The sequence below is a fragment of the Rhipicephalus microplus genome, chromosome 4 (assembly GCF_043290135.1).
Source record: "Rhipicephalus microplus isolate Deutch F79 chromosome 4, USDA_Rmic, whole genome shotgun sequence".
Lineage (NCBI taxonomy): Eukaryota > Metazoa > Arthropoda > Arachnida > Ixodida > Ixodidae > Rhipicephalus > Rhipicephalus microplus.
Window position 1 is genome coordinate 61,365,767 of NC_134703.1, and position 26,363 is coordinate 61,392,129.

The 26,363-nt window shown below is 44.1% G+C and overlaps 1 protein-coding gene across 5 annotated transcripts in view; it reads left to right on the forward strand.

Moving 5' to 3' along the window:
* Positions 1–333: 333 nt before the first annotated feature.
* Positions 334–26,363, forward strand: part of LOC119172038 (kinesin-like protein KIF20B) — a 42,491-nt gene continuing 16,461 nt past the window's right edge. For 2 of the 5 annotated variants that reach the window (XM_075892844.1, XM_075892847.1), the window contains exons 1-7: positions 334–472; positions 4,506–4,639; positions 12,901–13,052; positions 16,794–17,000; positions 17,236–17,457; positions 19,931–20,464; positions 24,650–25,014. In XM_075892844.1, the coding sequence (XP_075748959.1) occupies positions 4,531–4,639; positions 12,901–13,052; positions 16,794–17,000; positions 17,236–17,457; positions 19,931–20,464; positions 24,650–25,014 (1,589 nt within the window). In that variant the 5' untranslated portion in view covers positions 334–472; positions 4,506–4,530. Of the gene's footprint in view, positions 473–1,831; positions 1,880–4,505; positions 4,640–12,900; positions 13,053–16,793; positions 17,001–17,235; positions 17,458–19,930; positions 20,465–24,649; positions 25,015–26,363 lie in introns of all 5 variants that reach the window. The other 3 variants (XM_075892845.1, XM_037423007.2, XM_075892846.1) reach the window with 3 other exon arrangements.

Sequence of the window (26,363 nt, forward strand, 5' to 3'; positions counted from 1 at the left end):
ACAAATATTTGCAAATGAACTCAAAAGTGACTGCTGCAAGCTGAAGTTGATGATGGCTTAAGCACAGAGATAAGCCCTCTGGCAACTTAAACTTAAGATAAGTCATCTTTAGCGACATAAATAATCCATGCTAGCAACACTGTTATAGTATTGACTTTATAGCCTTTGAGATTTAGATTTATAATCTGAATGATCTGAATAATCATCTGTAACAGCCACGGTAACAACAACAGTTAAGCAGGTACTGCCCGTGTACATGCCCGACCATTTTATCTCAATGTCGCTAGTGTAGCCAAAACGATAGAACCAATCACGGAAAAAAAGAAAATGGCCAATCAAACGAACTGCGACAGGTCACGTGGCTTACTGGGACGACCGCGTGCATTTAACTGTAGCGGTTTGACCAAGCTAAGTGACGGACCGCCTGGATCGCCTGCGACCACGTCAACGACGCCCCTGACCACGTCTTTGGGTGAGTGGTCGAATATTTAAACCGCGGTGCGTTACCGCAGTCGTGGTGCTGATGGCTGCCGAACCGACCCTTTTGGGTAAACCTGGCAGATTTCCGCAACGTTTCGGTTTCGTGCGATTAACACGGTATGTGGGAACTGCTTTAAACGAAACTGTTTTTTGTATAATGTAAAAGCCAGGCAAAAAGCGGTAGCAGCGTCGGGACAGAAGCAGCAAGAGCTGGCCAGATATACGGGCGTCGTCACAGCAGCAACCAGGCAGTCCTAGCTTGCGCCAACGTGTCGATGTCGCTGCGGTAGTGGCCCTTCCTCTTCACTACATTTGTTTCTCTTTACGTTTGCGAGAAACGTGTTTTCGTTTAGCACCCATTTCTAGGCATTTCAGTGCGTGAAATTGGCCGCCTGCAATGGAGACGAAGCACGGGGTGGATTAACACCACGGACTCGTCTGGGCCAGGAACCAGAGCATATATTTTCTTTAACTTTGAGCTTGGTGATCAGCCTTTTCTGACCTTGAGACCGTTTGTGCCCTGCTTGTGAATTGTTTGACGAGGTACTTCTAGGTGCGGGAGTAAAGTGGAATCAGACTTGTCTATAACGCCCAGCCGGCTGCTTCAGCTGCCGTTTTCCGTAGAAAAGAATATGTAAAGACCGACGCCATAATCTGATACCGTGCTCATCGTGCTCGGTTAAGCATGAACCGAAGCTTGTTGCTAACATGAGAAGTACAAGCCACGGCCAACAACAGTGTCGACAGCCACGCGTTTTGGTGCTCTACACAAATGTGATTCTATCTGTACTACGTACACCCTCACCCCTCTGATTCTCTGAAGGCCCTCCACTTGCGAGGCGAAAGTTTGCTTAAAGGGTGGTGTACCATGTAATTTAAGGCTTCCTTAAGACCCATTTTCTCTGGAACCACTGCATGTGAAGAGTTCAGGTATCTTATTCGTTTACGTCTCTTCTTGCAATGGAACTATAATTGGTTGGAATCTAAATCATCTCCCAACTATAATTATATTTCAAATATTTATATTTCTGCAATCTTTTTTCCGCAAGGATTGAAAAAATATTTTTGTCATGTCTTTTTTTTTTTATAAAATAAGCTTCCAAAACAATGAACTGATCCACATACATACACCTTTCCAGTTCAGTAGCTTCGTATTGATGTTTTCTCTTCTGGTGAAAAATCAGCAGTATGTTTCTCCCTGGTCTGTTTTTTCCAGTTCTTTTAACAATGGGGCAAATGTAACAAAAAAACGATTTTGAGATTATAATAGTTAGAGAAAAAACAAGCTTATTTCATGTTTTGTTCAAAAAGATGTGCTGCACAATTTAATTAATAACAACATTCCATGCAGCCACCCGACAAATCAGCTTTCCACTTCTTTTCTTGGTTCCCTGGCTAGGTATGTCATATCTTCTGTCTCTCTATTGGACAAATATTGCGAAAGGTGGTTGATATTTGTTGCAAATTGTGTAGAGGACAAGGAGGCAACAATATTACCCAATCATATGACACTGTTGCACCTCAGTGATACGCCAAATGGTCTTTAAAACGCCTACTAGGGCTATGCAGGCATTTCGAAAGTTAGGACTGCTTAAAAGGTGGTAGTTTTGGGGGTTTTACTTCCAGAAAACGCAACTATGTTCTCAGAGTACCAAGGTTTCTTCGCATTCCATGCATACAATTGCTCATAATTGCAGTTTATAGCAGCTCCACATTAATCAAAGCATAGCCATTGTCATTACAGTTAACATTTTGTCCTTGTGGTGATGCATAACGAGGGCAAATCTCACTTGCTGAAGAGCTCGCATGGGTGTCTAGTCTTACTTTTGTAAGTAGCCAAAGCATGTCAATTTCAAATCATACTGCTCTTTTTAAACAGTTGCTTTGATTTGTCAACACGAGACTATATTTTGCCGTCACAAAATCATCAAAGACAGAACTAAACTTTAACAAATGAATGCACATGTCACACGCACGAGCCTAGTAGACTCTATAAGTGCCGCCCATTCTAAAATATAATAATAGACTGCGCCGTGTGTTATAAGTGCAGATGCTGGACCAATCCCAATTGTATAATTACTCAAAACGTATCATAACGGAATTGTTAAAGAAAGAAAAAAAAAGGGAAAAAAAGAAGAGGTCTGCGGATGTGGCCTCTTTGGCGGCCATCTGCCGGTAATGCACTCTCTCACCAGAGCAGGATTGGCCATCATGGTACAGTACTTGGCCACCACCTACCTTATGAACGTACCAATTAACTCTTGGCCCTCAGTCCCCTGCAACTGTGAAGCAAGTGTCCAAGACGGTGATCAGACTTGTGATGCAGCAGAGGGTGCTAGGAATCTCTGGGTCCGGACAGACTGCCATTGGAGTCTGAACTTGGCTACGTTCATCGCTAGAACGCTATCTTGTGAGGCTAGTCTAGCTGTGCCATTTGATGAATTGGAGATTGTTAATCTGTAAATTATTAAGTTCAGTGGGCCATCAGCGATGCCCTGTGATCCATTTGGATAAAGGCCCACCCTTAGTCGAATCTGTGCCTGCATTGCAGAGATTGCAAGTGTCGCCCATTACTTCGCAAAACAAAGGTGTTGTCCCGGCACACAGATAAGACATAGAGAGAAGTTGCTGACACTTTTATGTCCACAAGTATCGTGACACGTGTGTCGGGAAGCCTCCGGTCAGATTTCACCAACTGCAGATAGATTATCCAACTGCCAACCTCTAATCTTTTACGTCACTTTTTTTTAATATTGATATATGTATTTTTTAATAAACTTTCAGTTGATAGTCTGTGCTTGTGTGTGTGCCTTCTTTGTTTCTTGTATCTTTTTCGGGCAGTTTTTGTAGTTATGAATTGCCAACTCGCCCAGCATTCAGTCCTCGGTGGATAACATGCCCAGCATCTTTTGTTGCAGACCCAGAGGTTTGGGTTCGATTTCCGTTGACAGAGCCTTTTTTTTCTTTGTATTCTGATCGTGAATAGTTTTTATGCATCATTTTCTTAACAGAAATACGTCACTGAAATCTCGGTGGACCACGGCATAGACCACTTTCGTGTTAAAAAGTAAAAAAAATCAAGATTTCAATTTTCAGAATTGTACCCTACCTTTCATCCTTAATGGAGCCATGAGGACGTGGGTACACTACCTGTGGTCATACACATTTGTCTAATTGTGTGCAGCAGCCATTAATTCTTTAATTATGTTCTGCAGCTTTGTGTGTTCATACGTACGATCTTATTTCTACATAGAGTGCACATGCATCTATTAGCAATCCCAGTCACGATGTTGGAGTCAATATTGCTAGTTCTACACAATTTCGGACATGAAAAAAAAAAAAAAAAACTCTTCAATATAAATATATTTCTCGAGCACTTGTACCCCTTCCACCTTGACATTTAGGCATATCCCTCAACTAAGGGCCCCGTCGCTGTGGTCTAGTGGCTAAGGTACTCGGCTGCTGACCCACAGGTCGCGGGATCGAATCCCGGCTACAGTGGCTGCATTTTCGATGGTGAAAATGCTGTAGGCCCGTGTGCTCGGATTTGGGCACACGTCAAAGAACCTTAGGTGGTCGAAATTTCCGGAGTCCTCCACAACAGCGTCTACATAATCGTACGGTGGTTTTGGGACGTTAAACCCCACATATCAATCAATCCCTCGACTAGAGTAGTTTCATAGTCTACACATCGTAAGCGAACACCTTCTCCTTGAAGCATTTCCGAAAGTACTTGGTCGTGCTCGTGATAATGCGGGCAGAGCCATCTTTTTTATTGTGGCTGTTTTTCTATGCTTTGCGATTTCACCTTTGCAAGTGCACCCTTTTGTTCCATGTCCGCGATGCTTGGCAGATAGGCAAGGAAATCTTTACTTTGAACAACTTCCCAATTTCAATTATGTACCTTTTCTCAAAGTGGGCTTTTCTGTTAATGTTTACTGTTAAAATATGCGCTAGTGACGACTGTGACTGACCAGCACAGCACATATACTTTATGCTGATATGCTTCAAATTCTACTTTGCAGTTACTACATACTTTTACTACATGACATGGATGTGCAAGCGAGCAGTTCCAAGGATTCAGAAGAGTCTGCACAGAGTGACGAGCTGCCGTCAATGGAGACCGTTTGTAAGGAGCTGGATGACAAATTTCTAGCGAGTGTGTTTTCTCTTTTGCTACTAGATCTAAAGTTGTATGAGCCTAGATGGTCTGCACCTTGCACAGCTTGGTGTCAATGAAAGCGTAAATGGTTAGTGTGAATGGTCAGAGGCATTCCTATGTGAGAAAAAACCCGAAAATGTCCCTTCTCTTTTTCTCTAAAGCAAATGTGGAAAACCTGCACCTTTCTGACTAGTGACTTAGACAAGACAATGGCACCTGTATAAGTCTGTAGGTGGCCAATGATGTTGCATATGGAAGGCGAAACGGTACACATTTGGAACTGAATATTTGCTAGTAAAAAGCACCAAAAGTTAATTTTTTACCACGGGCTTTTTTATTGATCCTAAAATGCCAAGGTAGTGACTTCAGCCAATGAGCATTTAATATAGAGTCTTGGTTACGTTGGGACTTTCATGAATGGGTAATTAAGGAGGCTCTGCATTTTCAATAGTTTAAACCAGCAAGACACTGCAGCACTTGTCACCCCGACCTTTTTTTGTAAAGCTAGACAGAGTTTGTTGGAAACTTCATGGCTGACAGACAAGTGTTTATCTCTGTATATAGTATGAACTAAAATGCAATAGCAAGCAGCATTCACTGCCAGCAATGCTTTGCATATACTTACTATTGGACACCACAGTCATGTTACTAAGTTTAATCATAATTTCAATCGTACATCTGGAACTTCTCACTCGTTCACAATTCCTACACGGCACATGGAGATCTTTTATTTTGGTAGTTTGGTTTTGGTGGCAGTTGTTATGGCAAGTAAAACCAACAACTTAGAAGACGCTTGAGTTTTGCTTCCAAGAGTCGAGTTCGATACTGTAATTGGCCACTGTATGCACCACCTTCAATCATGATGCGAGCAAAGGAACGTTCTTGCATTTAACATTCGCAGTTTCAAGCTATCCCAGAATATCGCAAGTTGCGATGTGCCCACTATGGTACAATTCTTCCTTTTTCGAATTGGCGATTTATCCCCTAAGCGTTCATTACGCGACGCTTGCTCCCGCACAGTTGCACACTTTGTGTGCATGATTGATGCAGTGCTACAGGCGAAGACGAAAGGAACACGGAATGCACTGGACAAGCCCTGTCTCGCAGATGGAAGATTTATTTTGAAAGACGAGACCTGAAAACAATGCTGGGCATAGCAAACACGCACATAAGTAAGACAGTAAAACATATCGTTTAGCAATAACATATGTGCATCCTTAAGAATATTCAAACATGTCACTTGATATCGCATGAGCCAAGCAGATAAGCAAACATCTTGTCTGTCAAGAAAATCGACGCATGGCTCTCTGTGCACTTTGCAGTGGGCGGGCAGCTTTAAATCGCCCGCTCCTTGTACGATTCACATGTTTTGATACATGGTGAGATTCTAACATTCTGCCATACCAAATTACATCTGTTATTTTTATTGCATTTTTCTACAAAGCAGCTTCAAAAAATGGTGCAGCTGTGTTGTTGCAGACCTAGGTTGTGTTCTCACTTGGACCAAAGATATTTTATTTGTTTGCACCTATCTCGAGTTTTCACTTACCGACAATGCCAATTTTTTGCTCAACCAACTATGTCAGCACGAGACCTTCTGCACAACAAGCTCTTTAAGGCTATCGGGTTAAAAATCTTTTTCATTGCATATTGTTCATATCTAATGACATGTTACAGTATTAGCTGATTTCACAGTTCAATGCTTGAACTGCTTTCCCATTCCTTTACTAAACTCAAATTGGTTTCCTCAGGTGTCATCTACTCATCTCTCAAAGGCTAATAACTTCCCTTTACCCAAACCCAGGACCAATTATGGCAAATTTACCATAAAATTTTCATGTGTATTCTTTTGGAATTCTTTACCTTTGGAGATAAAAAGTAGATCCCTTGTGATGTTTAACAAAGGCTCGCATTCGCACTTACTAATTCTATAGTGCTTATTATTATACAGAGTATTTTATTGCATATTTTTGTTCTTTTGTGCTCATCTGCATTTTTTGTATGCATCGTGCTTATCTGTATTTTACATATCTCAATTTATTTTCATTAAAGTCATAATGCTTGATATTGTCAAATGTCACGTTAAAGAGACAGGAGACGTTTTTAAGGCGTCCTCACAAAAGTCCGAAGAGCGGTCGGCTCAGCGCAGCCAAAAACAGAACAATGGCACGAGAGGAACTGCCACTTCGTCTGCCTCTTTTGCGCTGGCAGATCAAGCGCGCGGCACTGCCCCTCCTCCCTGAAGAGCATCGCCTCGATGCTAAACGAAGCGTGTATCGTAAAAAAAAAAAAAAACATTGTCACAGTGTGTGGTACGGTTTTAACCGCACCACGTGCACAATCTCGGGTCGTAGCTGTCGGCGTCGGGGTGGTTGGCTTCCGTCCGGAAGGACTTCGTAATTGACGTCGCTCACTTGTCGTAGCACTTTGTACGGGCCAAAATACCGACTGAGAAGCTTCTCAGAGAGACCTTTGCAGCGCACAGGGGTCCAAACCAACACCTGGTCACCTGGTTTATAATCGACTTGTCTGTGGCAGCGGTTGTAGCGCTGTGCATCGACGCCTTGTTGTTTCTTGATGTTTACGCGGGCTAGTTGACGTGCTTCCTCGGCTCGTTGCACGAAACACTCAGCATCTTCGTCGAGATTCTCGATGTTGTCAATGTCGCATGGGAGCATTGCGTCCAACATCGTCTGAACGTCCCGACCGTATAGAAGACGAAACGGAGTGAATCGTGTGGTCTCTTGCGTAGCGGTATTATACGCGAATGTTACGTAAGGCAGTATTTCATCCCACGTCTTGTGCTGTACGTCTATGTACATAGACAGCATATCAGTCATCGTTTTGTTAAGCCGCTCGGTCAGTCCATTTGTCTGAGGGTGATACGCTGTTGTCTTGCGATGCGTGGAGTAACTTAACTGAAAAACATGTTCAAGGAGCCTTGCTGTAAACGCTGTTCCTCGGTCTGTGATGACACAGGATGGAGCACCGTGGCGTAATACAATTCTCTCGATGAAAAACTGAGCAACTTCACAAGCCGTGCTTTTAGGAAGCGCCTTAGTTTCAGCATAGCGGGTTAGATAATCTGTAGCGACGATTATCCACTTGTTGCCGGAAGATGACAAGGGAAACGGACCCAGGAGGTCCATGCCGACTTGATCGAAGGGTGTTCTGGGTGGCTCGATAGGGTGAAGTAATCCCGCAGGCTTAACAGATGGGGATTTTCGGCGCTGGCATTCGCGGCAGGCTTGAACGTACTGTTTAACGCAAGCGGCAAGTTTCGGCCAGTAGTAAGACTTTCGTACCCTAGCGATGGTTCGGGTGATGCCCAGATGGCCCGATGGAGGCTCGTTGTGGCAGGCAAATAGAATTTCCTCACGCAGCTCTGCGGGGACGACCAACAGGTAAGTTTTGTTGCTGGCGGCTGCGTTCTTCTTGTACAACACGCCCTGTCGTAAGCAGAAGGATGACAATCCGCGAGTTATATGCTGGGGCAGTGATACGTTGCGGCCCTCTAGATGTTCAATGATAGGTCGCAATTGAGCATCTGCTCGCTGCCGTAAAGCCAAGTCTGTTACGCTTACGGAGCCAAGGAAAGGGCAGTCCTCTTCGAAGCTCTGAGCGGCAGGCTCAACTGGCGCGCGTGACAACGTGTCCGCATCTTCGTGTGCACGACCGGACTTGTACACGATAGTGACGTCGTACTCCTGCAGACGTAGGCTCCACCTTGCCAGTCGTCCGGAGGGGTCTCTGAGGTTCGCAAGCCAGCACAGCGAGTGATGATCCGTCACTACTTTGAATGGACGGCCGTAAAGGTAAGGTCGAAACTTAGCAATTGCCCACACGACAGCAAGGCACTCCTTCTCCGTGGTACTGTAGTTTGACTCCGGGCGTGTTAGGGTTCGGCTTGCGTAGGCGATAACCTTTTCAATTCCCTCCTGCCGTTGGACGAGTACCGCGCCCAGACCGACGTTACTGGCGTCGGTATGAATTTCTGTTTCGGCTTCCTCGTCGAAATGTCCAAGAACAGGTGGTGATGCCAGGCGAAGCCGAAGCTCTGTGAATGCTGATTCTTGTTCAGCACTCCAAACGAACGGCGTATCGTCTCTAGTGAGTCTAGTTAATGGTTCGGCAATTTTCGAAAAATTGCCTATAAAGCGCCGGTAGTACGCGCATAGACCAAGAAACCGCCGCACACTTTTCTTATCGGCAGGAGTCGGGAAGGCTGCGACAGCGGCGGTTTTCTCAGGGTCAGGACGGACACCTTCTGCGCTTACGACATGTCCAAGGAACTTTAGTTCTTCGTAACCGAAATGGCATTTTTGCGGCTTTAACGTAAGGTTAGCCGTCCGAATCGCCTCAAGTACTTGTCGTAGTCGCTTCAGATGTTCGGAGAAGCTGGTTGAAAACACGACCACATCATCCAAGTACACAAGGCAGCTTTGCCATTTTAAGTCAGTCAACACAGTGTCCATCATGCGTTGGAAGGTAGCTGGCGCAGAGCAGAGTCCGAACGGTAGCACCCGAAATTCGTAGAGGCCATCCGGCGTGACAAAGGCGGTTTTTTCGCGGTCGCGCTCATCAACCTCAATTTGCCAGTAGCCACTCTTTAAATCCAGGGAAGAAAAATACTTCGCTCGTCGTAGTCGGTCAAGCGAGTCATCAATACGCGGCAGCGGATAAACATCTTTTTTTGTGACGTTGTTGAGCTTTCTGTAATCTACACAGAAGCGAAGCGTACCGTCCTTCTTCTTAACCAGAACGACCGGTGAGGACCAGGGACTGTTCGAAGGCTGGATAACGCCGTCGTCGATCATTTCTTTCACTTGCTGCTTGATAGCTGCGCGTTCTGTCGGCGAGACGCGGTATGGCTGTTGGTGAATAGGTCTTGCGTCGTCGTAAGTGATTATCCTGTGCTGTGTAATTGGCGTCTGACTCACTTTAGACGACTGAGCAAAGCACGCCCTGAATTCAAACAATAGCTCTCGCAAGGCCCTCTGGTTCTCTTCTGGCAGTGCACTGTTCATGTCAACATCTATTACGGTTTGTCCATTGCGGCTACTGTCTTCACAGGCAAAACACTCAATGACGTCCTCCAAGGCTTCAGCGTAGGCGACCGCAGTACCCCGGAAAAGGTGACGATGCTCATTGGTGAAATTTGTAATCATGACCTCGGCTGTACCGTTCCGAATGTCAATGATGCCTCGTGCCACAGAAATTCCAAGCGCCAGCAGCAGGGAGACGTTGCACTCTGCCACTGTTTCACCGTCACTGGTTCCTTCGGAAGTCACCTGAATTAGGATACTTGCACGAGGTGGTATTGTGACACTGTCGTCGGAAACACGGAGGGCGGTTGTACGGCGGTTGGAGTCCCTTGACGTAGCGTTGACTGTCGAAAAGGAAATGCAGCGTCGCCGTAGGTCGATTACGGCGCCATATTCCCGAAGAAAATCGAGGCCGAGAATTAATTCGCGGGAGCAGTCACGTAGCACGATGGAGCTGACCAAAAACGTGTAGCCTCGTATTTGTAGCCTGGACGTGCACAAACCAACCGGCGTTACAACATGTCCGCCAGCTGTACGTACATGCGATCCTGTCCAAGGCATTATCACTTTCTTCAAGGTACGTGCCAATTGTCCGCTAATAATCGAGTAGTCAGCACCAGTGTCTATTAAGGCAGTTAAATTGCGACCGTCGAGCAGCACAGGTATGTCCATTGAAAAGTCGCTCAGCTGGGATACAGGCGCCGGCGTAGTCGAATTTCCGTTGGTCCGATGTCGCGTCGATTGTAGGGCGAGGTCTTCATCACGTCGAGAATCAGCGGCCTCGCCTCGAAAGGTCGCTGGCGTTAGTTTTCCAGGCGAGGGCTCGGAGACCGTCCTTGCGGCCTTCGATTTCCGTTGCCTGAATAAGATGACGACCGCGGTGACGGTGAGCGCGACTGACGCCTGAGTGGGACGTTCTGCCGAGCGATAAAATCTTCAATTTCTGGTGGTCTCTGTCCAAACCGGGGGCGGGGTGAATTGGCAGGAAAACCCTGCAGCCCAAGTCGGCGGTACTGGCAGTCTCGGTAGAGGTGACCCGCTTCACCGCAGTGGTAGCAAAGCGGTCGTCGGTCGGGCATGCGCCATATGTCGGATTTACGCATGACGGGTCGAGTGTCTGCAAAATAAGGGACCACCTGTGCGGACTGCAGTGTGGCGTACGGGGTTGCGGCTGGTAGTGGGACTGGTGCAGGTGCGTTGTGTTCGAACGTGTCGGTATAAGTGGTGCGCTGGAAACCACTCACTGGGGATGGTGTCGTGGACGACGGAACGGTGCGTCTCAATACGTCTGCGTAGGTCACCCCTAGAGGTTCACTTGAAGTTGCGAACGCCTGAAGTGGTGCAGCAACCTGCGTTGGTGTCTCGCGGCGAGGTGTGCCGAGCGCATGCTGAACTTCGTCACGTATGATGGTGGCGATGCAATTCGTGGAAGGCTGCTGCTGCGCCTGGTTCAGCTGTTGCAGCTGTTGTAGCTCGTCGCGAACAACCGAACGTATCAGCTCGCGAAGCGCTCCCACGTCGGTCGGGAACGAGCCTAGCCCGGTGGTATAGGTAGCATTCACTTGCCGATCGTACTGGTTCCGCTGCTGCAGCGCCTTTTCCATGGCGACGGCTTCAGTGAGGAACTCCGCGACCGTTCTAGGCGGACTACGAATGAGTCCAGCGAAGAGCTGCTCTTTCACACCTCGCATCAAGTGTCGCAGCTTCTTGTCTTCCGGCATGGTTGGATCAGCGCGAGTGAACAGATGAACCATATCCTCCACGTATGTAGCCACACCTTCATTAGGCATCTGCATGCGGGACTGGAGGGCCCTTTCAGCGCGCTCTCGACGATCGAGACTCGAGTACGTTTCGCGGAGCCTGTGACAGAACTCATGCCACGACGTTAGGAGGCCCTTGCGGTTCTGGAACCATGTGCGAGCACCATCCAGAAGACTAAAGTACACATTCTTGAGCTTCGCTACTTCGTCCCACCCGTTGAAATCCGCTACGTACTCGTACTCAGCCAGCCAATCTTCCACATCTTCATAGAGGCCACCACGAAAGGGACTCGGAACACGTGGTTTTTGTAGCGTGTAATGAGTGGGTGCAGCTGCGGGTGCAGCGGTTGGAGCAGCGGCGGCTCCAGCGGTAGGGGAAGCGGTGACAGCAACAGTATTCTCCATACCAGTCGACGTACTTGTACTGTGAGGCACAAACTCGGGGGACAGTCCTCGAATCCTCCGACTGAAACGGTGTACCGGCGTAAGCTCTGGGTTTTGGGTCACGTTCCGGCTGCTAGAAGGAGTCTGTTGCATAGGTGAGGTTACCCAGCACCTCCACCATTAAAATGTCACGTTAAAGAGACAGGAGACGTTTTTAAGGCGTCCTCACAAAAGTCCGAAGAGCGGTCGGCTCAGCGCAGCCAAAAACAGAACAATGGCACGAGAGGAACTGCCACTTCGTCTGCCTCTTTTGCGCTGGCAGATCAAGCGCGCGGCAATATTATACTGAGTTAATGTTATTGCATTTTTGTATTAATTTATTTGTGCTTATCTACATATTTTGTATATCTTATATTTGCTATTTCATACATATCTGTACATGTATATATCCTTATCTTTATATCGCTACCACTGTTTACTAGTATTGCGTTGCCTCTCTGATGAATGATTTTTTAGGAGGTATCACTCACAGTCTGGCGACTTTGAGGCCTCCTTCTGTATTTGTATTCAACACATGTAATTTAGCACTTGTATTTCAATTTAAAATAAATAAAGAAGCAGCATCATAGGAAAACTCCGTTTTCATGTTGTGGTGTAACGACAGATGTTTCTAGAGCACTAGATTTCTTTCAAGTGAACATCATTTCTATTAGATGTCGTTTATGATAATCCCCTTTACAGCAAGCATCTTATCACTTGTATATGTACAGTTACTTTAATGAACGTCGATACTGTCACCTTTGTCATATGTGCATCTACCTGTTGGCCGCAGAAAATATGTCAACTCGTTTCTGGTTGCACTTTATTGTTTCTGATAGCTCCATGCGGCATGCAGGAGATGTGCAGTATGATGCATGAATCTTGGGAACCAGTTCAGAAATCTAATCTATTTTGAAAAGGCCTATAATTTATTTGGGAAAAGGCACTGTATACAAGGGCAAACAGTTTTTATTACAGTCTACTCCGAATTTTTTATGTAGTTTAAACATTGGATTTTTTAAATTTCAAGGTTCAGCTTTGAAGGTCTTTCTGCGTATCCGACCTCGAGTTGGAGGGCGGACATTCACAAACCCGGCATTCCAGCCTTGCGATGACAGAACTGTGGAATCCACAGCGGCAACTCTGGAACATCAGCACCAAAAACGATTTAGCTTCACAAAGGTTTGTTTCAGAGCCTGTATATGCAGAGTGCATAACATCGCTGTGTATTATAAATCATATACTTTGTGCATGTCTGCATGGCGTTGCTTATTTTCAGTGGTACTGTTGTTTTTGTCTGGGAAGTTGAATATAAATTAGTGTTATGGTTTAAGAAATGGATTTGGATTACCACATAAATATTGCTGTCTGCCACTGCTACTGCTAGCACTTTTTACGCAGGTTGTAAAACACTGCACAGGGGCAAATCTTTTCTCCAGTGTACTGAGCAATAAAACTTTAGTCAAGGGCCTGCTATGTTAGCCGTTTGTTTGTCACTAAGGTGGAAGCACATTCTAGGAAGGTTAGTTGCTATACTAAGTTAACCTGATGCTGCAACAGTGAATTTTAAAAAGCACAGGCATTTTCGTATCTGTCATTTTCACGTCGAATCCATTGAAGGATCGAGAAATTTTTACTTTAAACACTTCTGTCACCGAAGTGAATGTGTACTCAGTGCACCATCATAACGAGAGTTATGTTCTTTTATGAAATATCATTAAAGCTTTATGTCTACGTGTTGTTTAAAAGCTGTTGAGCCATTTCATGCCAAACGACCAAGCCATTTTGATGACAATTGAAACGTATTGAACAAGTCTGTCTGATTTCTTGCTTTGAAAACTGCGAAAACATACAATAATTTAAATAGAACAAATTTTTTGGTCCCGTAGGAGCCTTCTTAATTTTGTAAAATGTTGTCGGTGTGGTTTGTTAAAAAAAATTTAAGAGTATTGATTCTTGTTTCAACACAAAATTTAGTTTAGCCACCACGTAAAGGCGTTTGTGCAAGGTGTTTGAGGCTCTATAATCTTACTAAAATTTTTCGTGCTCCAAAAGTTCTCACAATATTTTCATTAAAAGTTTGCACATTTTTTCCTGATCTCATGCTATACATGAATATCTGAGTAATAAATATGTACTCTATGGAAGATATGTTTTTTTTAGTAAAAATGTATTCAGGCCACTGAAGTTCCTAAACTTTACGAGAAAAAAATTGCAACTTGGAGAAAATTATCGCTTTGGGGGTCCACGTTGTGGTGCAATTTACAGCGCAAGGTGCTTCAATTAAAATGTTTCATACATAAATAAAAAGAAAATGAATAGTTATTATATGGCAGGCTCTATAAATACAAGTTTGGCTCTAAGGAAGAAAATTTAAAGTTGCCTATTGACAGTAATTTGAAACTTGAATGAGAAAACTGCAGTCGACTAAATGGGAAGATAGATGTCAATAGAGAACATCGAAAATATATTTCTTGTTTAGAAGAAAAGTTGTAATGAAGTTTGCTTTTTAAGAACTACCTATTTATTTTTCCTTTCGATTGAGGAGTATAGTTATAGAGATAACATATTTCGCAGAGCTTTATATGAAGTTGATTCTTAATTGGAGTACCACATAGTGTAGATTGCACCTGAATGTAGATCAATATGATTTAGAATTTTTGTTTGGTTTTGTCAAATTTAGTAACATAAATGGCCTGTAAACATATTTTATGCAACATATTTAATGCAACATATCTTTTGTACTGTATGAATTCATTACTCAGATATCCATACATAATGCAATTTTATAAAAAAACATATAAATAGTTTGCAAAATTTTTGAAAGCATGTATGACTGAAAAATTGCAGTAATGCTCCTGAGCCTTGAACGGCTTATACAATCACCTTTGCTTAATATTTAGACTTAATTTGGCTTTGAAACTGATATTTTTGAATAACTGATAAAAAACACTTGGACGGCTTTGTACAAAATTTGAAAAACTCCCACATTGCCAAAAAAAAAATTCTCTGAAATATTCTAATAAATTGTTGCTTGCCATGTAAGAAATCTACAAGATTTTTTTATAGATGCCAGGATGGCTGGGATGTTAGGTATGGAATTGCCCTGGTGACATACTACCACCTCAAACATTGAATTAACTACTATATTCATCCTACATCGTTTACTCTATATTGCTAGCCACCTGAACATGCCAGTCACTGCTGTATCTGAGCTTCCAAATTCACAGAATAGTGGTATCTAATGTTACTTTGTTAAAAATTGTGAAAGTCTGTGAATATTTATTTGAAATAAAAAGTTATACAATTCCAGGCTTGTCTTTAAAATTGTTGCCTACTCGAATAGAGTCCGAGAATTATTCCTATTTTATTCTGTTCTAAATTTTACTATTCATGCAGCATTAGATACTTAAAAGAAATATGTATTACACGAGAAAAATAGTTGTGTACTTGAAATTGGTATGTAATGTAAATGGACTGTGTGACAATCAAAGCGGGAAGCGCGGCATTTCTGGAATCCTGTGTAAACTTTCTTGAGCCACTAAAGCAAGTATGCTTGCAGGGCATTCACTACTCCGAAAAACACAATTTTCGTCATGCTCGGAAGCAACCACTATGCCATTATTTTTTATTTTGTGGAGAGGCGATGTACCCACTACATTAGTATGTGCACTTTGTTGAAGCAGTAGCTTATGACAAAGAAGGATTATTTGTAATGAGTTGGAAGCATTAAACGACCCAGTTGTTGCACAATTTGTATTGTGTGATGCCTAGTTACACAATTCGCATTGTGACACCTGGTTGTTAGTTTACTCTTCTACCATGCTATATTACATCTGTTCATGATTCTTGCCACATATAATGCATGTATAGGGCCTTTTAATAAAGCAGTTTCGTGCACAGTTTTAGTTTTGTGGTAGAATACTGGGCTGTTACAAAGAGGGCCTAGGTTAGAACCCTGTTCCATCCTGGAGATTTTTTTTTGTACGATAGCGGTTACGGACCAGCGGCAGTGGAGGACAGCTGCAATGCCTGAAATGGCCCTTGATGATGATGAAATGGCCCTTCATAACAGCTTTGGCTGTAAAAATACGTAAGCTGGAAAAGTTTAACAGAAAGCTTGCTAAAGAAAAGTCCGAATCTTGTTTGAAGTATCACACCAGCAAGGGGACCTGCAGGTTGCGGGATCGAATCCCGGCTGCGGTGGCTGCATTTTTGATGGAGGCAAAAATGCGGTAGGCCTGTGTGCTCAGATTTGGGTGCATGTTAAAGAACCCCAGGTGGTCGAAATTTCCGGAGCCCTCCACTACGGCGTCTTTCATAATCATATGGTGGTTTTGGGATGTTAAACCTCGCATATCAATCAATCAATCACCAGCAAGGCGAGAACACGACAGAAGTGAATGAATTTTACTCTTTCTTGCCTTCCATTGTGCCCTGTCAGTTTATGCTATTTGAGTGCACACAGCATTTATCTCTGCAGTATGAAGAGCTTGGCCATCGTCTAGCTGCAAAACTTGGTAATCAGACAAATCATGTCTGCAGCTGTGGTGCAGAATTCTTAGTGTTTTGCTGCTGACTTGAGGGTCACCGATTGAATCTCTTCCATAGTGGTCGCATATCAATGGAAGCGGAATGCTAGAAGGCCGGTGTACTGGTGTGATGTTGGTGCACGTTAAAGAACACCAGACAATTGAAATTCCCAGAGCTCTTCAACACAGCGTCACTCATAATCATGTCATGGTTTTGGTACGTACAGCCCCAAATATTATCACCCCTCTGCTTCACTTGCATTTTTTTTAACATTTAGGAATCAGGCCACAATGTGGAAATTGGAAAATTAAGTTGTTCCTCAGTTCTCCTTCCAACAGTAGATGTCCCGTGTTGGCATTGTTTTCTTATTGTTCTCCTCTATGTTCCCAGGTGTTCCCAGAGGGCAGCAGTCAGCAGGAGTTGTTTGAGGAGGCTGTGCGAAATCCTGTGGATGCATTCATCGATGGGGCTAATGTGCTGCTCTTTGCATATGGGCCAACTGCCGGTGGAAAAACATACACCATGCAGGGCACTCCAGCTAACCCAGGAGTGGTGCCTCGTACACTGGACAGACTTTTCAAGGCACTTGGACCTCAGGTTAGGGGCTCTCTAGGAGCTTCATGATTTCATCCGTGCTGATTATACGCTACAGAAACTTCTAGAAGCCAACTCCATAAGTCTAAACACTGGTTGCAAAGAACACTAGCTGGTCAAAATTAATCTGGTCCCTCACTGCTGTGTCCCACAAACATTTTATAGCTTTGTTACAAAGACGCCATTGACCATTTTTTTGGTATCTGATTGTCTAAATGTCTGTTGCTTTTTCCTTCAGGTGTGCAAGGGGGCACCAGCCCGTCCTGAATGCTTCAACGATGTTGCCTTACTTAGCACAGAAGAGGAGGCCTCTGCATTGCTGCTGAAAAACAAGTTGCTGGGTGAGAAGGGAGCTCGTGGTGCTGAAGATTTCAACACCTTCAATCTGCCCGCAAGTGACAGTGATGGTCCGCTGACGCTGTCACGCGATAGCAACTACAGCTACGGTGGCAGAGTGCAGGTGTGTTGTATAGTGGTGGTCTCAGTGTTATTCTGTGTACTCCGACTCTGGCTAAAATCAATTTTAGGCAAATCTGTGAAGTACAGAAATACAAAAAGAAAATTGGGGCATGTCCCTGGTGCGTATTTTATATTTCATGATGTCACTCGAGAAGCCTAAATTGTGGATTGCTGCAATATGATTGGTAAAATCGGAAGTGGCTTGTGTCGGTGAAGGTTCCTCATATGGCTGTATTCTGTGTAGTGGGTAGCATGCTTTAAATCACGAGCACTTTTGCGCATGAAACGGTTTCAAACTTTCTAGGCACCCATTACGTGGTTTTAAGGGAATATGTGCAGCAGTGAGTGTGCCTTTTATGGCTGGCTTTAAACCATTAAGTTGTTATCATAATCACATCTTGTGAAGCCCTAAAGCAATGTATGCTTGTAAGCATGCAATACTACTGCGATATTGTTGTATTGTGAAGCCTGTATACAAGTCGCGTGTGTTTGTTAAGGCTGAAAGTTATTTTCACTCTATTTCTAAGCAGACGCATGGCTATGTATTAGAATAGCTATTTGCCACGCAAACGGCCTGGGCTCGATCCTCACTAGAACTTGGAAATTTTTATTATTTACTTTATTTGCATCTTCCTCGATTTATCGGTCACGAACAAGATTATTTTCCGCTCACAACTAAGGACACCGCCAGAATTTCTGCGAAGTGAGATCTTTAATGTTATCACATTAAATAGCACACATTGAATGTAGGCCGAAAAAAATTAAGCGAAGCACTGGCAAACACAGACAGCATTTATGCTGATCACCGCCAGAATTTCTGCAAAGTGAGATCTTTAATGTTATCACATTAAATAGCACACATTGAATGTAGGCCGAAAAAAATTAAGCGAAGCACTGGCAAACACAGACAGCATTTATGCTGATCCTAGATATATGGAGATGTGAAGAAACTCTTAAAACAGTTTAATTGCGAATATAAAGTATGCCTGACTGAAACATGCATCAGAATTTTGGGCATCTCACTCTCTGAGATAATTTAGTAATTTACCAATTTGTTTCTGTACGTTCGCATTGTGAAGGTAAAAGTCATTGCATTTTTCGCTCGTTCCTTGTGGAACAAGTCTATCAGACTTGTCTTTGAAACATGGTAGGCCTTTCCAAGAAAGAGTGCCACAAGTATGCTTCATTCACTGTTGTTGGCCCTCTCTATCTGTCATCTTTGGTGTTATATTAGAGTAAAACCTTCATAGTACTCATTTTCGAAGAACACACCAAATTTGTGCACTGCCAGCGTGGGTACCGAATAAATAAGTACAAACTTGACCGTGCTCACCTGTACCACCACTGCACAAAAAATCGCAGCATATCCACGGAGTGAATGACGTTTGGTGGTGCAAAGCTTTCGCCAGTCCGTCCGTGCTTCCGTCTGTCCATTCATTCTTGTTTCCGTCCGTCCATGCGCTCGTCTGTGCACCCGTCCATGTGTCCGTCCATCCGTGTGACCGTCGGTGCGTCCGCCCGTATGTTTGTTCTTCCGCCTGTCCATTCGTTTGTCTGTCTGTATGTCCATCCGTGCATCTGTTCGTGTGGCCATCCCTCCGTTTGTCAATTTGTCCGTGCGTCCGTCCCCCTGTCTGTCTGTCCATGCGTCCGTCCGTCTATCTAGTGAACTCTCCAAATACAGACGACTCACATCTTATCATCATGTATTCATCATATGCAAGTGCTGCCATCTAGCGGACGTTCTAAGGACCGCTCTTTCGGGTATGTGGCACCGGTGGTTATGCACTACAATGTGCACTACACACACAAGCCACGCCATAGGAAGCGTTGCCCCTTAAAAAATGTTATTTCATTGTAAATGATACCTAAGGTGTCTGCTATAAGGCTTGAAATGTTGCAGCCCTCTTGCCTGACCATGCAAGAGCGCAAAATGGCAACACCACAAAGCATTTTGACTGTGTAATGGGCAGTGCGGGCAAGGCATCCAGATTTTTGTGCATTTGTTCAGAAATCTGCCATTGAGTGAAACGGGTGTCGGTTCACTGGAAAGCGGTAAATAATCGTGAAATTGACGGAATATAGAAATATGACTTTCACCTTAGTTTTTCTCAGAAATTCATAAGTAACTTTCAGAACTTATATCGTGAGTGGCAGGACTGGAGTGATCATTCTTCTATTTCCATTGGCTACCAGCATGACTAACAGTGGCTATGACATGGCTTTTCTGTAGACGGCACTAGATGTATGTCATTTTTCTCACTTCCGATCAGACACTGGTAATATCTAAATCCTCAAATCTGAGCTGGCCATGAAATTACTAGCCCACTTTCAAATGTAAAAGCTATACTAAGCAATTTGTTTTATACAACAGTGGACTGTTTTCCGAAAACATTTTTGTTATTTTAGATGTGAAACATTGATTATAAAATTTGATGCTGATGGCTCCTTTGTAATTTTCTTACCTTTGGCAGGTGTTGATTTGGCTTTCATTTTATGAAATTTATAACGAGGGCATCTACGACTTGCTCCTCCCATCGCTCGAGGCAGCCACAAAGAAGAAAAGGGGCCAGCGACGCCCCACTCTTAAGCTGGGCGAAGACCGGGCTAAACGCTCTTTTGTGCGTGGGGTCATCGAAGTGCCTGTTCAATCTGCCGATGAAGCGCATCGTCTCCTCTGTCTGGCTTGCGAAAACCAGAGCATTGCAGAGACTCAGCTGAACCACAGTTCGAGCCGCAGCCACTGCATCTTCACCGTGCGGATTGTGAATTATAATGTAGACAGTCGTGACGGCAGCAAAAGCTGGCACGTCAATACGTTGATGCTGTGCGACTTGGCGGGTTCGGAAAGGGCCTCCAAATCGGGCACTGATGGGCAGCGGCTTCGTGAAGCTGGCCGCATCAACACGTCCCTTTTGGTTCTCAGCCGCTGCCTGGAGGGCCTACGCAACAACCAGGACGCACCGAAAAAGGCCCCTGTGCCCTTCAGGGAAAGCAAGCTGACAAAGGTACAGTCATACTATTATGGGTTTACAGGGTAGCTCACATTTTATGTTCCCGTCGTTTCAGTCATGCCTTGCTTGAAATAAAGCAACTTTGTCAGTTCTTGCTCTTAGCAGCATGAGCAAGGACAAAAGGGCAGTTGGTTTCTTGCATTGCGAATGTGAAATCTGAGTGTGGCAGGAAAGCACGTGCTGCATGTGTACATACATAGCGTATGTATCGACATGTGATGGCTAATGATGCCAATGTTGTCATAATTTCGGGTTCAGTGTTACTCATATTGAGAAGACCGTGATGCTGGAAAAAAGTTTGCAGGCTACTAACCTCACTGTTATTAGATTTCCTCGCGGCTGACAAGAAGTGCCAGGTTGTTCTGTTGCTCCGACTATGCCTTACTACTAACGCCATGTTTATGTCTGCCATTCGTAACAGATGCGGTATATCATAGCATCAGTACACATCGGAGAATGTCTTTCATGTCATGCTGAAATGACATTTTTTGCACTGTGTGCTTGCAGGCTTAGACAAACCAGCATCATATATAAGCTTTAAAGCTGCATCATGGCCACCAGTGCGTGCCCGCGCTGCTGTTGACACCATTATTATGTTTATTGCATTGAGATAACAATTAGATGTTTGACAGATGGCTCGGGTGCGTCATCGATTCTCAGCGAACAGACAGATTGTCATGATACATGTCATGATACATGTTGTTTGTGGTCTGTTTTTTATTGTGGAGTTTAACATGGTAGAAATTTGTTAGGATGCGTATATGAATTGCTTCACTATGCATATTTTTCAAGCATTTCATGCGATATCGCTGCCACATTCACAGGACAAGCTCGTGTAATGTGACCATCCTCTCCCCCCTCCTACTTTTTTCTTTAACTTGTGCCCCAAGCAGGACACACAACAAACTCTCTAGGTTCTCCCGAAAACAGATTCCTTTTCAGAAGAATGCTCTATCAACCTGTGCGTGTAATTGAATGTTAAGATTCTTTTCTGTAGCACTTTTTGTAATATGCAACTAAAAAAATAAAAAATGCTGTTCCAGCAAATGCATGACATTCGACCTTTAGTGCACCATCATTGGTTATTCCCTGAAACGGTTTCGCGAGCATTCAACCGATGATACAAAGCTGCCTTCCTGCAATGGGTTGAAATTAAGGGGCCAGTAGGCACAGAAAGGGATGATATGAACGCATTTATTCTTGGCGTATCGTGTTACTAATGAACACATTTTGCAAAATATATTAAGAAAAATACCTACTGATTGGCACTTACTTCTTGGGGAAACTAACATTTTTGATGTTCACTTTTCACGTGCATGAGAAGCAAATCATTTTTACGTTTTAATCGTGTGGCAAGTCTACGATAGCGGTATAATTTCTGGTTCAAAAATGAAAAAGGAGACGTTTTATACAAAGCCAGACGCACAATACATTAGGTCGACGTAGGCTGTCTGTTGCCAAGTACGCTTGAAATAGCCAGCAGCACTTACTTAGGTAGTCATCGCTGTGTCTAGTCTTAATGGGCACTAAAGCCTTCTCCCAACAATTCTATCCTACACGCATGAAACTCGGATAACCTGCAACGCAAAGCTTCATTCTCAATTATGACAGGCTTACTTGCGACTTGACGACAGACTTGCACCTTCTTCTCATTTGGAAGCAGTTCTTTACACATGATAATTATCAATGCAATAACTGGGATGTTCCGGTAACACTAACGTGTACCTATGTACTCATTTGGCATTTTCATGCCCCAATGGCCCGTTTTTAAAGGCAAGCAGCGATAGCAATATGATTTAGACACAAGCATTTAATACGATGACGGATCGGTAGCTTTGCAAGACTCCGACATATTGCAACAACATTGAATCAGGTTTTTATACGAGATGTCTCTCATAAGCACGGTACCATGTATGCATTTTTTTGTTGTCTATTTCGCTGTGCGCAGACTGTTCTCTCTTATACTCAATTGTTTCTTGCATCTGTGTCTCTTATAAAGGGGCTGACTGTAATTGGAAATCGACATGCTTCTGCAAATAGAATCAAGACCAGCAGCTCGCATGCGGGCACTTTGGCAAGCAAGCTTTGTCCTCATTTTGCATTGCCATAAGGACAAGATATTATCTCTAGTGACGATGGCTATGCTTTGATGCAAAGGTTCTGCAAATTATGGTTATGATTAACTGTCTGCACGTAATGCAGAGGAAACAAGGTATTCGTAGAGAACATAGTTAATCGTGCTCATTGGAATAGGAACCCTCAGAACTGCCACCTTTCAAACCGTTCTATCTTTCGAAAAGGTTTTCATAACCTGAGTAAATGTTCGCAAGGCTGTATGGCACATTACCGAGGTGCAATGCATAGATGTGGCTGGGTGAAATCAACCGGTATCCATAGTATTTGGTCAATAGAGAGACAGAAGATCTGACAAAACAAACTAGTAAACCAAGAAAACAAGAAAAACGAAAAGCTGGTACATTTGGCAGCTATATATGGCAGGTTGGTTGAAATTGTTCAGTATATTTTCTTTTTTTTTAACCAAACGTGAAATAATTTTTTGTTCTTTTGAAATCATAGTGTATAGATATCGATCTTTTTTTTGTTAGATTCAATTATCCAAACTACTTGAGCCAACAGAAGGCTGATTCTTTCACTACAACAAATCGAGCATCAATGTTTCTCTCCATTGGAAGAGACGTCGACGACTCAAATGAAGCAAACCTGTACGTTTTACATATATAGTGGTAGTTTCAGATTAAAGAAGCCTTGAAAAAGATGGTTGTCTAAAGCCTACTCTATGCTTTTAAGCAAATGTAGATTCAGTTTCCAGGAAAACCTGAGAAGTAGCTGCTGATGTCATCTGCAAGATGACAGGCTTATTCAAATTTATGGTGGTAATCTTAAAACCTGGCTTTCTCGTGCAGATACTTGAACTCAAGTTATAATCCTTGCATAGATTGCGCATGTTGCAGAGATCCACACATCATGAGGTTATTGTTATGCACCACATACAAATCTTTACTTTCAAGGGGCTATAAATAAACTCGCTTGCTTTAGTCTGACAGAGTATTTCTCTGAGCTTTATTGTTAATTTTACTGTCATATACTTGCAAAGTGAAACACTCGTTCAGTTTAGTCTGATAGAGCATTTTTTGAGAGCTTTATTGTTCATTTGACTATGATATATTTACCCTGGAAGAGAGAATGATCGGTTCTGTTCTTGAATTTCATGCTAAATCTCCAGCCCCTGAGTGCAATCGCGTGTTTGTCTCGGGAATAGTTTGGTCACATTGAGGTGTGTTTCACAAAACTTGAAAGGACCCCTGATCCACCGTAGACATATTTCACATTTCAAATAAACGCTTCTGTCAGGCTCAAAATGCAGCCACAATCCCTCATACAGAATATAACAATGCTGTGTGCCACAAGAGTGCCATATCAAAAAATATTTCCATGCTTCTCCTGGTGCTTTTTCAGCGGCACCATTTCTCATAGCTCCATCAACTGGCACATGTGGTGGCGTGACCAGGTACAGAACCTAGTCGACTGGTCAAACGAGAGTTCACAACTACTGGCGACTCCTTTAACGAGTCTCTGTGTATTGATTGCATGCTTCTTAAACCTCATTGCTTGCTTATGCACAAAGTTTGCTATTTGTACTGCCGCATCACTCGCACTTCAGTTACATTTAATCTTGAACGTATTTGTGATTGTTGGAGTAATTGGGGAGACTCCCAATACAACTGCTCATTGAAAGCATGGTAACATTTGCTGCATCCTATTTGCAGTTTGCAATGCGACAGTACTTCAGATTGAGATTGGTGAAGTTTTTATGCCCAATCTAGACTTGGTGCACTAACGGGAAGAAGGAAGAGAGAATACAGTGTACAGGCAAATGGTCCTTAAGCTATCCTGTGCTCTATCTTCCGTTTAGTCTTTCTGCTTGTGGAGCAAGTCAATTTCACTATGAACCAACTATTCTGCAAAAATGTATTGCTGCAACAAATTTCAGTGCCAAACAGAGGACGGAGTTCATTTTATTTCCATAGCATTGAAAGAAAAAAAAAAATCGAGACTCCATCGCTCGATCGCTCTTTGCCAACTGCTTTATTTCATATAGTAGCATTTTTATTCCAGGTTGTCCTGGATAATAATTTTTTTTTGTCTGGGCTTTACCAGGTGATGCAGGCCTACTTCACAACAGGTGGTCAAGTCTCGCTTATCGTCAACATCAGCCCAGCCTTGTCCACACTGGAGGAGTCATTGAATGCACTGAAGTTTTCGGCTGTTGCCATCGAAGTTGTGCCACAGCGGCTGGAACTGCGGCGCACTCGCTGCAAGGAGGCAGCCCGCCGGCTGACCGAGCGTTGGAACCTAGGAATGTTCAGTGCCACTCCATTTACACCTATTCCAGACATGGACGTGGCGGCAACTGGAGCCTTGGATGCAGGCGAGGCCGAAGAGCTCTTTGAGACCATTGAGGCACAACGAAGGGAAATAGAAGCACTTGAGCAGGAGCTCAAGGACACCCGAAGCCAACTTGCGTGCGTGTTTGTTTGATTCATCCTGCTGTGGGTTTTATCACTTGAGCCATTGTTGTTTAAGGGGGGACACGGGTTTTAAAAGCCGAAAAATCGTCAAAAAGTTGATTTTTTGGAAATGGCAGTTTTGCTATTTCCATCCAATATTCTACCATTTCGCCAAGTTTTATGCAGTTTGAAACGATATCTTAGCCGTAATATCAATTTTAGCACCAGTGCCAGCTAAATATGAGCCAAGAATTTGGTAAATAAAGCGCCTTTTCCGTGACACGCGACGGCCGTCATATTTGTCCGACAGCCGCGAATCATATATCGTTTGAAAGCGCAGCCTCTCGTCTTGATTTTCGCGCCATTTTCGGCTCCGAGCGCGCGTTGGCTGTGAAGATATCCCGATTCAAAAAGAAGTCCCAACACGCGCAGTAATTGGCCAGTTACGGCACGTGACCCGCAGCGGGTCACGCCATTGGCCTGACAGGCATCGTCTGCATCACTCCGCGGCGACTGTGCGCACACCGTACGCGTCAACTGGTTTTCGCACGTGAGCAACGATGTCGACGCCGTCGCCGAAGTTCGCTACGAAGTACAAATTCGGAACAAAAAGGAAGAGGAAGACTCCGTACAACTTCCAGAAATGCGCTGCTGTGCCACCACCAGTTCCTGACCATGCGGAGAACGGCGTGCTTCCCGAGTCGAGCGGCGCCGATGCGGGCGTGTTAGGCCTAGTCCCCCAAAGCGCTCTTGACAACCGCCGCGGGTCTTCGTCGTCGTTTCGGCACGACACTGCAATGTTGCAGCCAGAAGATTTGCGGCGTATAGAGAGTGAAGCTCAAGAAAAACTTAATGTACTTGCTTCAACTCCTGCTACTGCCCGAAAATCTGACTTTTTGGATCGTGATGACGCTGCCACACAAGCTAGCAACGATCTCGCTACAAGTTTTTTCATCGCTAGTTACGACTCGATGAACGCGCTGCTGGCGTCTACCAGTTGCAAGTGTACAATTTGTGGTGGTAACCTCACGGTGCGAAAAGGTGAGCGGGATTTTGGCCTTGCTGTGAAGTTTGTTGCCGAATGTGCGATCTGCGGCGATAATGTGCAGGGATGGAGCTCGCCGCGCGTGAGCGGCAAAGCAAAGCTCAGGCCTTTTGTCATAAACATCCTTGCGGAGCGTGCAATGCAGAGCACCGGAAACGGGCAAACCGCAATGAACGACATTTTTGCGGCGATGAACATTTCGGAGAGAGGAATGCACAATAAAACATGGCAGGGACACTTGAAAACGAAACTCGTCCCCGCGGCAACCGATGGGGCAGAAAAGTTGATGGGGACATGTGCACAATTAGTGCGCGATTTG